Below are 15,271 nucleotides of genomic sequence, written 5' to 3'. Positions count from 1 at the left end.
ATTTGAATGGGGAACTCGACCGAAACAAAGTATAGGTTTTCATTATGTGAATAACTTGGAAATCTTAGCTCAAACAGCTGCAAAACCTGTTTTCCCAGCACGGGAACCTTGAGTTCTATAAGATAAAGCCATAAACATGTGTATCCGAGTCTTCTATCAAAAGTTACAGCTATTTCTATGAAGTTGTACAAAAACGCTTTCTTTCGCCAAGACAGTGCGTTTCTCACTGTTACATGCATTTGAATGGGGAACTCGACCGAAACAAAGTATAGGTTTTCATTATGTGAATAACTTGGAAATCTTAGCTCAAACAGCTGCAAAACCTGTTTTCCCAGCACGGGAACCTTGAGTTCTATAAGATAAAGCCATAAACATGTGTATCCGAGTCTTCTATCAAAAGTTACAGCTATTTCTATGAAGTTGTACAAAAACGCTTTCTTTCGCCAAGACAGTGCGTTTCTCACTGTTACATGCATTTGAATGGGGAACTCGACCGAAACAAAGTATAGGTTTTCATTATGTGAATAACTTGAAAATCTTAGCTCAAACAGCTGCAAAACCTGTTTTCCCAGCACGGGGACCTTGAGTTCTATAATATAAGGCCATAAACATGTTTGTCTGAGTCTTCTATCAAAAGTTACAGCTATTTCTATGAAGTTGTACAAAAACGCTTTCTTTCGCCAAGACAGTGCGTTTCTCACTGTTACATGCATTTGAATGGGGAACTCGACCGAAACAAAGTATAGGTTTTCATTATGTGAATAACTTGGAAATCTTAGCTCAAACAGCTGCAAAACCTGTTTTCCCAGCACGGGAACCTTGAGTTCTATAAGATAAAGCCATAAACATGTGTATCCGAGTCTTCTATCAAAAGTTACAGCTATTTCTATGAAGTTGTACAAAAACGCTTTCTTTCGCCAAGACAGTGCGTTTCTCACTGTTACATGCATTTGAATGGGGAACTCGACCGAAACAAAGTATAGGTTTTCATTATGTGAATAACTTGGAAATCTTAGCTCAAACAGCTGCAAAACCTGTTTTCCCAGCACGGGAACCTTGAGTTCTATAAGATAAAGCCATAAACATGTGTATCCGAGTCTTCTATCAAAAGTTACAGCTATTTCTATGAAGTTGTACAAAAACGCTTTCTTTCGCCAAGACAGTGCGTTTCTCACTGTTACATGCATTTGAATGGGGAACTCGACCGAAACAAAGTACAAGTTTTCATTATGTGAATAACTTGGAAATCTTAGCTCAAACAGCTGCAAAACCTGTTTTCCCAGCACGGAGACCTTGAGTTCTATAATATAAGGCCATAAACATGTTTGTCTGAGTCTTCTATCAAAAGTTACAGCTATTTCTATGAAGTTGTACAAAAACGCTTTCTTTCGCCAAGTTAGTGCGTTTCTCACTGTTACATGCATTTGAATGGGGAACTCGACCGAAACAAAGTATAGGTTTTCATTATGTGAATAACTTGGAAAGCTTAGCTCAAACAGCTGCAAAACCTGTTTTCCCAGCACGGGGACCTTGAGTTCTATAATATAAGGCCATAAACATGTTTGTCTGAGTCTTCTATCAAAAGTTACAGCTATTTCTATGAAGTTGTACAAAAACGCTTTCTTTCGCCAAGACAGTGCGTTTCTCACTGTTACATGCATTTGAATGGGGAACTCGACCGAAACAAAGTATAGGTTTTCATTATGTGAATAACTTGGAAATCTTAGCTCAAACAGCTGCAAAACCTGTTTTCCCAGCACGGGAACCTTGAGTTCTATAAGATAAGGCCATAAACATGTGTGTCCGAGTTTTCTATCAAAAGTTACAGCTATTTCTATGAAGTTGTACAAAAACGCTTTCTTTCGCCAAGACAGTGCGTTTCTCACTGTTACATGCATTTGAATGGGGAACTCGACCGAAACAAAGTATAGGTTTTCATTATGTGAATAACTTGGAAAGCTTAGCTCAAACAGCTGCAAAACCTGTTTTCCCAGCACGGGAACCTTGAGTTCTATAAGATAAAGCCATAAACATGTGTATCCGAGTCTTCTATCAAAAGTTACAGCTATTTCTATGAAGTTGTACAAAAATGCTTTCTTTCGCCAAGACAGTGCGTTTCTCACTGTTACATGCATTTGAATGGGGAACTCGACCGAAACAAAGTACAAGTTTTCATTATGTGAATAACTTGGAAATCTTAGCTCAAACAGCTGCAAAACCTGTTTTCCCAGCACAGAGACCTTGAGTTCTATAATATAAGGCCATAAACATGTTTGTCTGAGTCTTCTATCAAAAGTTACAGCTATTTCTATGAAGTTGTACAAAAACGCTTTCTTTCGCCAAGACAGTGCGTTTCTCACTGTTACATGCATTTGAATGGGGAACTCGACCTAAACAAAGTATAGGTTTTCATTATGTGAATAACTTGGAAATCTTAGCTCAAACAGCTGTAAAACCTGTTTTCCCAGCACGGGAACCTTGAGTTCTATAAGATAAAGCCATGAACATGTGTATCCGAGTTTTCTATCAAAAGTTACAGCTATTTCTATGAAGTTGTACAAAAACGCTTTCTTTCGCCAAGACAGTGCGTTTCTCACTGTTACATGCATTTGAATGGGGAACTCGACCGAAACAAAGTATAGGTTTTCATTATGTGAATAACTTGGAAATCTTAGCTCAAACAGCTGCAAAACCTGTTTTCCCAGCACGGGAACCTTGAGTTCTATAAGATAAAGCCATAAACATGTGTATCCGAGTCTTCTATCAAAAGTTACAGCTATTTCTATGAAGTTGTACAAAAACGCTTTCTTTCGCCAAGACAGTGCGTTTCTCACTGTTACATGCATTTGAATGGGGAACTCGACCGAAACAAAGTACAAGTTTTCATTATGTGAATAACTTGGAAATCTTAGCTCAAACAGCTGCAAAACCTGTTTTCCCAGCACGGGGACCTTGAGTTCTATAATATAAGGCCATAAACATGTTTGTCTGAGTCTTCTATCAAAAGTTACAGCTATTTCTATGAAGTTGTACAAAAACGCTTTCTTTCGCCAAGACAGTGCGTTTCTCACTGTTACATGCATTTGAATGGGGAACTCGACCGAAACAAAGTATAGGTTTTCATTATGTGAATAACTTGAAAATCTTAGCTCAAACAGCTGCAAAACCTGTTTTCCCAGCACGGAGACCTTGAGTTCTATAATATAAGGCCATAAACATGTTTGTCTGAGTCTTCTATCAAAAGTTACAGCTATTTCTATGAAGTTGTACAAAAACGCTTTCTTTCGCCAAGACAGTGCGTTTCTCACTGTTACATGCATTTGAATGGGGAACTCGACCGAAACAAAGTATAGGTTTTCATTATGTGAATAACTTGGAAATCTTAGCTCAAACAGCTGCAAAACCTGTTTTCCCAGCACGGGAACCTTGAGTTCTATAAGATAAAGCCATAAACATGTGTATCCGAGTCTTCTATCAAAAGTTACAGCTATTTCTATGAAGTTGTACAAAAACGCTTTCTTTCGCCAAGACAGTGCGTTTCTCACTGTTACATGCATTTGAATGGGGAACTCGACCGAAACAAAGTATAGGTTTTCATTATGTGAATAACTTGGAAATCTTAGCTCAAACAGCTGTAAAACCTGTTTTCCCAGCACGGGAACCTTGAGTTCTATAAGATAAAGCCATGAACATGTGTATCCGAGTTTTCTATCAAAAGTTACAGCTATTTCTATGAAGTTGTACAAAAACGCTTTCTTTCGCCAAGTTAGTGCGTTTCTCACTGTTACATGCATTTGAATGGGGAACTCGACCGAAACAAAGTATAGGTTTTCATTATGTGAATAACTTGGAAAGCTTAGCTCAAACAGCTGCAAAACCTGTTTTCCCAGCACGGGGACCTTGAGTTCTATAATATAAGGCCATAAACATGTTTGTCTGAGTCTTCTATCAAAAGTTACAGCTATTTCTATGAAGTTGTACAAAAACGCTTTCTTTCGCCAAGACAGTGCGTTTCTCACTGTTACATGCATTTGAATGGGGAACTCGACCGAAACAAAGTATAGGTTTTCATTATGTGAATAACTTGGAAATCTTAGCTCAAACAGCTGCAAAACCTGTTTTCCCAGCACGGGAACCTTGAGTTCTATAAGATAAAGCCATAAACATGTGTATCCGAGTCTTCTATCAAAAGTTACAGCTATTTATATGAAGTTGTACAAAAATGCTTTCTTTCGCCAAGACAGTGCGTTTCTCACTGTTACATGCATTTGAATGGGGAACTCGACCGAAACAAAGTACAAGTTTTCATTATGTGAATAACTTGGAAATCTTAGCTCAAACAGCTGCAAAACCTGTTTTCCCAGCACAGAGACCTTGAGTTCTATAATATAAGGCCATAAACATGTTTGTCTGAGTCTTCTATCAAAAGTTACAGCTATTTCTATGAAGTTGTACAAAAACGCTTTCTTTCGCCAAGACAGTGCGTTTCTCACTGTTACATGCATTTGAATGGGGAACTCGACCTAAACAAAGTATAGGTTTTCATTATGTGAATAACTTGGAAATCTTAGCTCAAACAGCTGTAAAACCTGTTTTCCCAGCACGGGAACCTTGAGTTCTATAAGATAAAGCCATGAACATGTGTATCCGAGTTTTCTATCAAAAGTTACAGCTATTTCTATGAAGTTGTACAAAAACGCTTTCTTTCGCCAAGACAGTGCGTTTCTCACTGTTACATGCATTTGAATGGGGAACTCGACCGAAACAAAGTATAGGTTTTCATTATGTGAATAACTTGGAAATCTTAGCTCAAACAGCTGCAAAACCTGTTTTCCCAGCACGGGAACCTTGAGTTCTATAAGATAAAGCCATAAACATGTGTATCCGAGTCTTCTATCAAAAGTTACAGCTATTTCTATGAAGTTGTACAAAAACGCTTTCTTTCGCCAAGACAGTGCGTTTCTCACTGTTACATGCATTTGAATGGGGAACTCGACCGAAACAAAGTACAAGTTTTCATTATGTGAATAACTTGGAAATCTTAGCTCAAACAGCTGCAAAACCTGTTTTCCCAGCACGGGGACCTTGAGTTCTATAATATAAGGCCATAAACATGTTTGTCTGAGTCTTCTATCAAAAGTTACAGCTATTTCTATGAAGTTGTACAAAAACGCTTTCTTTCGCCAAGACAGTGTGTTAAGAGAATTTTTATTTTAGTTAAATCATTAAAGTATAATCAAGTAGAAACAAGTATGCCTTATAATCAAGTGTTTATATATTTTCACACCTTAAAACGCAGCGCCACAGTAGAGGTGAATATGACACGCATTCCACCAAGCGCTAAAATACGTTGATATTGAGATTTTCCTTTAAGTAGTGTGTAAACCTAGGTACGCCGACAGATCTCAGTGTCCATGCGGGACTAAGAAGACGACAGGCAAGAGCGAAATTCTAGAAAAATCGCTATTAAAAGTTCCGGTCGCTCTGGGAGTGGCTGCAACGGAACAGGTTTCCGGTCACTCAAGAAGAGTGGCTGAAGGTGAAGGTGTTACACAAATAAATAGGCCTACGGAAAATCTCAATAAAAATCATAGAAACGCGCTTTGTTTGTGAGGAGTGAGTTGTTTTTACGACCCAATACGCGGTCGAACCACTTCTCAAACTGTTTTCCTGTGTACACTCACGTATTGGTAAAGGTGGAAAAAAGGGTTGTGCTTCATCACGTAAAATTGATAACCGCTCTCTCAATTAGTGGGAGAGTAGAAGGCTGTTATCGAAAACCCATTCTCACTTTTTCATGCCAAAGAAGGTGTCACAGTTCTGACGTAATTAGTTCAAAATGGGTAACTCTAAAACTAAAGTAAAATTAACAGCAGATGAAGGATGGTTGGAAAAAAACTGTCCAAATGCAGGAAGAGTCAGTGCAAATAGGTGGAGAAATCCACATAAAATTTATTGCCCAGCCTGGCAAGGCAAATGCAATCAAGAATCAATAACTGCTTTAAAGGCTGCTTTACAAAAAGAATTATTTGAGGAAAAGAGCCAAAAGAAAAAAGCAAAACGCTTAGCAGAATGGCACCTTTTCAAGGCGTGGATGGTAGAAAACGATAAACGCATTGCTAAACGTGCCCAAAAGCAGGAAACTAAAGATAAACAGAAAACTGCAGGAGAAGAAAAACCGTACCCCCCTCCTTATGCTCTTCAGCCTGCACAGCCTGCAGCAACTGCACCTAACCTTACGTCAGCACTTCCTGTAAGCTCTCCTCACAAACCTTTTGTTTCAAATCCCTATATGGAGGCCAGACAACAACTTGATCTTATGACTAAGCATGGTCATTCCAAAAAAACAGAAATTGTAGGTCAGTTTCCAATGGTAGCCTTATCTAACCCCAGGTACGGTCAACCCACTGGTCCCCCAGACGCCCAAGGAGTCATACCAGTAGACGGTGAGCCTTTAATTTATGCATTCCGACCCTGGTCTCATAAAGACAGAGAGAATGTACTAAAAGATGTGCCACCCCTTAAAGAAGGCTTCCGGCCGTGGCGAGATGCAGTGGAATTGATCCGTCAGGGGTGGGGTTTAAATGGTCATGAGATGCATCAAGTTTTTCAAGATTTATTAGGTTTAAGTCTTCCTAGAGCTAGAGGTCAATTTACAGGAAATGATTTAAACGGTGACGTGTTGGGGCCAGACACTCCCCAATTAATACAGGAGCTTAATAACTTGTATGGCAGAATAGAAGTTATTTTAGCCCCAAGGCCAGATTATGGAAAGATAGGAGAGTGCAAACAAAAGGAAGGAGAGACAGCATCAGACTATTTGGATCGCCTACGCCCAGTTTTCAGACAAAACTCAGGGCTAAATTATGATGCCGATCCACTGTCTGCTTTTCAACAACAATTAAAAAATGCCTTCCTAAATGGTCTACTGCCTAAGATAAAAGCACATGTAGACAAACACTGGGTCACTCAAAATACAGGAACCTTGCCTGAAGCCCTACAATATGCTGAGCATGCAGTCAAAATTCAAAAACAAAAAGAAAAAACAGAAGGAGTTTTCATGATTGATCCAGAGACAGGCTTTATAGCCTTCTCAGGACAGCAACACACGGCAGGTTTTAAGCAAAGTAGGGGAAAGCAAAAAGCAGGACAAAGAAGAGATAGAAGAGATATGAGATGTTATAACTGTGGTAAAATCGGGCACTTTGCTCGAAACTGTAGAAATGTAAGCCAAGAACAGGAAGGTGGAGATGACAGGCGCAGACGCCGTGATGAATGACTAGCACAAGAAAAGGGAAGTGAAACAAGTGAAGGGGAAGTTTACAACATTGAACAACTGCTGTTAGGCTCAGAAGCAAAGCCCACCGTTATAGTGCACGTTAACGGGGTCCCAATAAAATTCCTTTGCGACACAGGTGCTTGTAAAACTGTCCTAACAGTAGAAGTCCCAAATTTAACCTCTTCAAAAGATACCTTAATCGTGAAATCAGCCTCAGGACATGTGACAAAACAGCATCTAACCGACCCCCTTTTTATGTCACATAGAGATAGTGGCCGTGCCTGCAAAAATCAGTGCATCTATGATCCATCTTGTCCACTAAATTTGTTAGGAAGAGATGCTTTAACAAAATTAAAAATAGGAGTTTTTCCTGAAGAAAGTGGCATGAAAGCCAGACTCCTACTCTCTGAAAGTCAGAGCCAAACTGAAGATATTTTTGTTTGTGAAGGTTTAGGTGAGCCAAATTATTACTGGGCCTTAGATTTACCAAAACTTGAACCATTAGAGGCCAAAGCTAATATGTACTTACCTGAGCACTCACATAGACAGGACCCAGCAAAATATCACAACACCTTGTGGTATAAATATGTCCCAGGTCCAGACAAAATTTATGATCAACAAGTGCACAGACTAGGACCGCAAAAACTAGTCCTACAACACCTGTATGTGACACAGAGTGGTAATGCAGTATGCTCAGTGTTACAGACAGATGCAGTGCAGCGCTTAAATAAGATATGCAACCCTCATGTATCTGTTGCACGCAACGACCAAACGCCTTGGTCTGAGTTAGGCACAGTGCTGAGAAATGTAGAAATGGACAGATATGACAAAATAGAGTGTGAGGACTGGCAAAAAGGCCGTAGAACTGGGTGCATGAGGCTAACGCTGTGTTGGCCGGTGACAGCCACACCAGCCACACATTTAGCCACAACAGAGCAAGATGAATGACAAGTATTAACAATTGAAGCACATCCAGAACTAGAGAAGCTGCCACAAACATTATGGTCTCAAGGACCCACGGATGTAGGCCTAATAAAAGGAGCAGATCCAGTAGTGGTGAAAACTACAACCTCATATAGGCCTGTAAAACCACAATATCCCTTGAGTGCAGAGGCAAAAGAAGGTATCAGACCAGTCATAGCAGAGATGCAAAAAGCAGGTATTCTCGTGAAAACTAATGAAGCCACGTGTAATACACCAATTTTTCCAGTAAAAAAGGCTAATACAGGAAAATATCGCTTAGTTCATGATCTAAGAGCAATAAATGAGGTAACAGAGCAAATACCTCCAGTGGTTGCAAATCCACACACAATTCTAAATCAAGTAACACCAAAAGAACGGTGGTTCTCTGTAATAGACTTGTCCAATGCCTTCTTCTCTGTACCTCTGCACCCTGACTCACAGAAGTTATTCGGATTCACCTTTGACAATCAAAAGTATACTTATACAAGGTTGCCTCAGGGATTCCAGAATAGCCCAACTCTGTATGCAGAGGCTTTGAGAAAATCAATGTCATCTTGTACGCTCCCTGCCCCAGGGCAGTTCTTGTTGTATGTAGATGATATATTGATCACAGGCCATACAAAAGATGAGTGCAAAGAAAACACATTAACAGTTTTGCAACATCTCGCAGAGCAAGGCCATAAAGTGTCACAGCATAAACTGCAATTGTGGAGCCAGGAAGTAACATACCTTGGCCACAAATTGACAGGACAAGGCAGGCAGCTGTTAGAGAGCAGAAAGATAGCAGTCCAAAATGCCCCAAAACCAGTAACTAAACAACAAATGATGAGTTTTTTAGGACTGTGCAATTTCTGTAGATGCTGGATTCCAGAATACGCATTACTAGCTCAACCACTACAGAACCTCATTTATGGTAAAGATCTAGCATTAAAAGACAAAGTACAATGGATTCCAGAAGCAGAAAAAGCTTTCGTTGATTTGAAAATAGCACTGCAGACATGTACCGTCTTAGCATTACCAGACTATGGAAAACCTTTCGTTCTCCATGTTGATGGTGCAGGAGGGTATATGAAAGCAGTCTTAACTCAAGCTTTTGGAGAAAAACAACGTCCATTAGCTTTCTACTCATGCAAACTTGACTCTGTAGCTGCTGGATTACCTACCTGTGTTCAGGCATGCGCAGCAGCAGCAGAGGCAGTTAAAAAATGTGCAGACATTGTTCTAGGACATAAATTGATCATCAAAGTCCCACATGCAGTGACCTCTATTTTGCTCCAAGCGAACCTCTCTTTCCTCACGCATGCAAGACAACTTTCTTATGTGGGGATTCTACTTACACAATCACACATAAAAATAGAGAAGTGTGGCCAGCTAAACCCAAGTACACTTTTGCCGACTTCTCTGGACGGAGAACAACACTGTTGCATTCAAAAATTAGAGGAAGATACAAAACCTCGCACTGATATATACAGCTCCCCCCAGAGCAGTTTCAGTAATGTTTTTGTGGACGGCTCAGCGTCAAAAGACATTCACGGTAGAAATTGTGTGGGTTATGCGGTCACAACTGTTGATAAAGTGATAGAAGCAAAAGCTCTCAGCTCCTCAAACTCTGCTCAAAGCGCAGAACTAACCGCAGTCATCAGAGCATGTACTTTATATAAGGGTCAAAGTGTTAATGTTTACACAGACAGTCAATATGTCTATTCAGCAGTTCATCATTTCGCTAAAATATGGCATAACAGAGGAATGACAACTTCCTCAGGCAACACAGTTCAACATGCAAACCTTCTAAAAAAGCTATTAGAAGTAATAACGTTGCCAAAAGAATTAGCACTATGCAAATGTGCAGCTCATCAAAAGGATGACACAGAAATTACGAGAGGAAATAACTTTGCTGACAAAGCAGCAAAAGCAGCTGCAGAAAAACAAATTGATGTTTTAACAACAGAAACCATAGATCTAATACCTTTAGAAATACTAGCAGATGCACAGAAAACAGCATCGCTGAGTGAACAAAAATCTTGGGTGAAAGATGGAGCAGAATTAAAAGACAACCTTATGATGTGTAATGGCAAACCAGTGCTTCCAAAATCTTTGCATAGAACTGCTGCTTTAGTGACACATGGGAAAACTCATGTGTCATCAGGAGGGATGATTAATATTCTTAATAAACAATTCTATACAAAAAATTTTGAAAGTTCAGCACAAGAGTTTATCAGAACATGTATGATTTGCCAAAGACACAACGCACAGGGAAATCTACGTCCAAAGCGAGGGCATTTCCCTATACCACCGCATCCATTTCACACTGTCCACATGGATTTCATAGAATTAAATGAATCACAATCCTCCAAATATGCACTTGTGATAATTGATGTATTTTCCAAGTGGCCAGAAATATACCCAGTGAAAAAAGCAGATGCAATATCAGTAGCAAAATGTCTATGTAATCATTTTATTCCAACGTACGGTATTCCATCTCTGATAAGATCAGACAATGGCACACATTTTGTAAATGAAGTAATAAGTAAAGTTTCTGAAGCTTTAGGCTTCAGCATAAAACATCACTGTTCTTATCATCCACAAAGTGCAGGATTAGTCGAGAGAACTAACGGCACAATTAAACAAAGGTTGAGGAAATGTATGGAAGAGACTAAAAAACCTTGGCCTGAATGTCTAAGCTTGGTTAAATTATGGATGAGAATAACTCAAGGAACAGGTGGTCTAACGCCATTTGAAATCGTACATGGCAGACATTTTCCACTCCCCATAATGAGTGAGCCAATTAATAAATCTATTGCAGAAACAACAATGGCAGAATGGATGACAAAACTATTTGAGAATAAAGAAGTGAGATTAAGCAATCAACTGCCGAGTGACTTTTCTTCAGTTTCTTGCAGGTTGAACCCCGGTGATTGGATTCTGATTAAAGTCCTCCAGCGGAAAAACTGGAGTGCTCCAAAGTGGGAAGGTCCCTTCCAGGTGCTACTTACCACACCCACAGCGTGTAAGATAGCCGAACGAGTTTCGTGGATTCATCAATCCCACGTGAAGAAAGTGTTTGCACCACAATAAGACGCCGGTTCCCCTGACTCTTACGTGAACCCCTGCTGGAGGACAGGGCTGAACGGGTTTCCCGCCCTGTGCTTCCTCGGCAGTGCTACTCACGTGGGAGCTCGGGTGTGCCTGGTCGCCCTGAAGATCAGACTGACCTATCCCACCGAAGAGCAGAACCAATAATAACACCAGGGACGCCTGAATAAAATCTCAACAAGATGACTGAGGAAAACAACCTGATAAATCCAGAAGAAGAACCAGCTTCAGAATCAATGCTAGCACCAGTTCCAGCCCCAAAGCTGTTGTGCTTGGGCGCTTGTGACATCAAACGAAAACTACTCATGTGCTACATATTCTGTCTAATGGCTATCCTCCTGATGACGACACTCTTTTGGTTGATGCCCAGTGGAACCCACAAGACAGTACCAATTATTCTCCGACCTAAGAGGTGGACCCACGACAACTCGCACCTGAAGGAGATAGACAAAGAACACAACCACCCGTGGCTGAACAATGCATGGTACCGGTATGTCCATGACAGAGTGCACAGAGAAGACAATGCCGCAAACTGCTATGTCTGCTCACATATGCCCACGACAGCACTCCATGCCACAGTGTATGGAAAACCCCCAACCAAGGCTGAAGCACTCTGCATATATGACAAAGCCATTACCGGGACCTGCTCAACACCAGGAAAACCTGTGATGGTGATAGGTGGATCCATAAAGGACCAAAACAGCAACACATGCCACAACACTACACAATATATAGTCCCACAGAGTGTAAAGTCTTTAATCTACAACATAACAAACTGCACCCACCAGTACCCAAATATAAACTACACCTGCAATGAAGCCTACTGGGTGCATATAAACGTCAGCCATAGAAAACTGAAATCATTCTCAGTTGTTTTGCCACCTGACATACAACACCCAGTGTGCTTTAACTTCACAGGAGCAACCGGACAAACAGGTACGCCCCAGGGTCTGAAGAAATTAGGACAAAACCGAAACTGCTCCATGATCCTGGCGGCACCAGATTGGGATGGCATCGGCTCATCGACAGGTACATACTGGGTACAGGGCGCAGCTTGGGCGTGTGGCCTGAAAGTCTATTTCATGCTGCCACCAAACAGCACCGGACTCTGTGCCCCTGTTCTGGTATCTGACCACACCTTTAAGATGTCAGTGAACAGCAACACCAGAGCTAAACGTAGCACAGGCCTCAAGCCCCATGATCCATATCTTGGTTCTGATGTACCAGATGACTTCAAACTCTGGACCAAGAGCCAGAAGGTAATACACGCTTTGTTTCCATGGATAGGAGTAGGGAAACACGCACTACGGATAGAAACCCTGGACTATCGTTTTGGATTATTTTTAAATGCTTCAACCCGCATTAATCAAGGACAGAATGAAGAAATTGATGCAATTCGCATCACTGTCATGCAGCACCGAGTGGCTTTAGACATCATTCTCGCAGAGAAAGGTGGTCTCTGCGTATTGTTTAACACTACATGTTGTACCTACATACCTGATAACATCCATTCATTAAACATGACAAATGCTTTGAATGTTTTGAAACAACTGAGAGACGCTCAGCAGCAGGACTACGTTACCGATACTCAAGGTTGGTGGGACTGGCTGCTGAGCGGCTCTTGGAAATCTCTACTGATTAAAGGCCTGTTGGCCCTTTTCAGTGTGATGTTACTATTTTGCCTTTTCATTGCTTGTATTATCCCATGTCTGAGAAGCATAATGACAAACATGTTCAAGCGTATGTTAGGAAACCATGTCTTGGCTCAGTCAGTTATGGAGGATCCCTATCGTCAGTATGGTATGCTGAGTGTGGGAGAGAGAGAAGAAAATCTCTATGACAATCTTGACAAGCTTGTTGTTTAATTATTTCACTGAATGACGTGCAAGTTGAAAATGTGACTAACAAGTGACTATGCATTGAGTAAAACATGTGAAATATATTAACATCAGGAGGGAATGTTAAGAGAATTTTTATTTTAGTTAAATCATTAAAGTATAATCAAGTAGAAACAAGTATGCCTTATAATCAAGTGTTTATATATTTTCACACGGTAAAGCTTACTGTTGAAAAGAACACAATGTATTCCTTGCTTAAGTGTGTGAGATGTTTGACAAAGACAGGACATATACATGCATTCTTTACTTCAGTGTCTGCGATGTCAGATAAGCATGAATACTGCTGTGTCGTTGTTTTTCAGTTTGTGTGCAGAAGTTAGATAGCTAAGACAATGCCTGAGCTCTCCCCTCTTCAGTTGAAAGAGGAAGTATTATGTAACCCATTTTGCCTTATAAATAAAGCGAGTAAACGGTGCTCGGTGTGTTAGTCTACTCAGAGACTCTCACCCGTGCGCACGTCTTTGAAACTCTGAGTCGGTCTGCCAGTGTCTCATTTCTCTCTTACTGTGTTTGAACAAATTGTCAACCCTTGACACAGTGCGTTTCTCACTGTTACATGCATTTGAATGGGGAACTCGACCGAAACAAAGTATAGGTTTTCATTATGTGAATAACTTGGAAATCTTAGCTCAAACAGCTGCAAAACCTGTTTTCCCAGCACGGGAACCTTGAGTTCTATAAGATAAAGCCATAAACATGTGTATCCGAGTCTTCTATCAAAAGTTACAGCTATTTCTATGAAGTTGTACAAAAACGCTTTCTTTCGCCAAGACAGTGCGTTTCTCACTGTTACATGCATTTGAATGGGGAACTCGACCGAAACAAAGTATAGGTTTTCATTATGTGAATAACTTGGAAATCTTAGCTCAAACAGCTGTAAAACCTGTTTTCCCAGCACGGGAACCTTGAGTTCTATAAGATAAAGCCATGAACATGTGTATCCGAGTCTTCTATCAAAAGTTACAGCTATTTCTATGAAGTTGTACAAAAACGCTTTCTTTCGCCAAGTTAGTGCGTTTCTCACTGTTACATGCATTTGAATGGGGAACTCGACCGAAACAAAGTATAGGTTTTCATTATGTGAATAACTTGGAAAGCTTAGCTCAAACAGCTGCAAAACCTGTTTTCCCAGCACGGGGACCTTGAGTTCTATAATATAAGGCCATAAACATGTTTGTCTGAGTCTTCTATCAAAAGTTACAGCTATTTCTATGAAGTTGTACAAAAACGCTTTCTTTCGCCAAGACAGTGCGTTTCTCACTGTTACATGCATTTGAATGGGGAACTCGACCGAAACAAAGTATAGGTTTTCATTATGTGAATAACTTGGAAATCTTAGCTCAAACAGCTGCAAAACCTGTTTTCCCAGCACGGGAACCTTGAGTTCTATAAGATAAAGCCATAAACATGTGTATCCGAGTCTTCTATCAAAAGTTACAGCTATTTCTATGAAGTTGTACAAAAACGCTTTCTTTCGCCAAGACAGTGCGTTTCTCACTGTTACATGCATTTGAATGGGGAACTCGACCGAAACAAAGTACAAGTTTTCATTATGTGAATAACTTGGAAATCTTAGCTCAAACAGCTGCAAAACCTGTTTTCCCAGCACGGAGACCTTGAGTTCTATAATATAAGGCCATAAACATGTTTGTCTGAGTCTTCTATCAAAAGTTACAGCTATTTCTATGAAGTTGTACAAAAACGCTTTCTTTCGCCAAGACAGTGCGTTTCTCACTGTTACATGCATTTGAATGGGGAACTCGACCGAAACAAAGTATAGGTTTTCATTATGTGAATAACTTGAAAATCTTAGCTCAAACAGCTGCAAAACCTGTTTTCCCAGCACGGAGACCTTGAGTTCTATAATATAAGGCCATAAACATGTTTGTCTGAGTCTTCTATCAAAAGTTACAGCTATTTCTATGAAGTTGTACAAAAACGCTTTCTTTCGCCAAGACAGTGCGTTTCTCACTGTTACATGCATTTGAATGGGGAACTCGACCGAAACAAAGTATAGGTTTTCATTATGTGAATAACT

The 15,271-nt window shown here is 40.3% G+C and overlaps 1 protein-coding gene across 1 annotated transcript; it reads left to right on the top strand.

Moving 5' to 3' along the window:
* Window positions 1-7,372: 7,372 nt before the first annotated feature.
* LOC146669057 (uncharacterized) lies at window positions 7,373-13,635 on the top strand. The gene is made up of 2 exons (XM_085405476.1): window positions 7,373-8,871; window positions 10,227-13,635. The coding sequence occupies exon 2, from the start codon at window positions 11,518-11,520 to the stop codon at window positions 13,198-13,200; it is 1,683 nt and encodes a 560-aa protein (XP_085261602.1). The 5' UTR covers window positions 7,373-8,871; window positions 10,227-11,517; the 3' UTR covers window positions 13,201-13,635.
* Window positions 13,636-15,271: the final 1,636 nt, after the last annotated feature.

This window comes from Rhamphochromis longiceps, linkage group LG5 (assembly GCF_057381845.1).
Source record: "Rhamphochromis longiceps isolate RC_006_pf linkage group LG5, R_longiceps_female_GT1.1, whole genome shotgun sequence".
In the NCBI taxonomy this organism is placed as follows: domain Eukaryota; kingdom Metazoa; phylum Chordata; class Actinopteri; order Cichliformes; family Cichlidae; genus Rhamphochromis; species Rhamphochromis longiceps.
The sequence above is the reverse complement of the archived record's forward strand: the minus strand, read 5'-3'. Positions and strand labels throughout refer to the sequence as shown.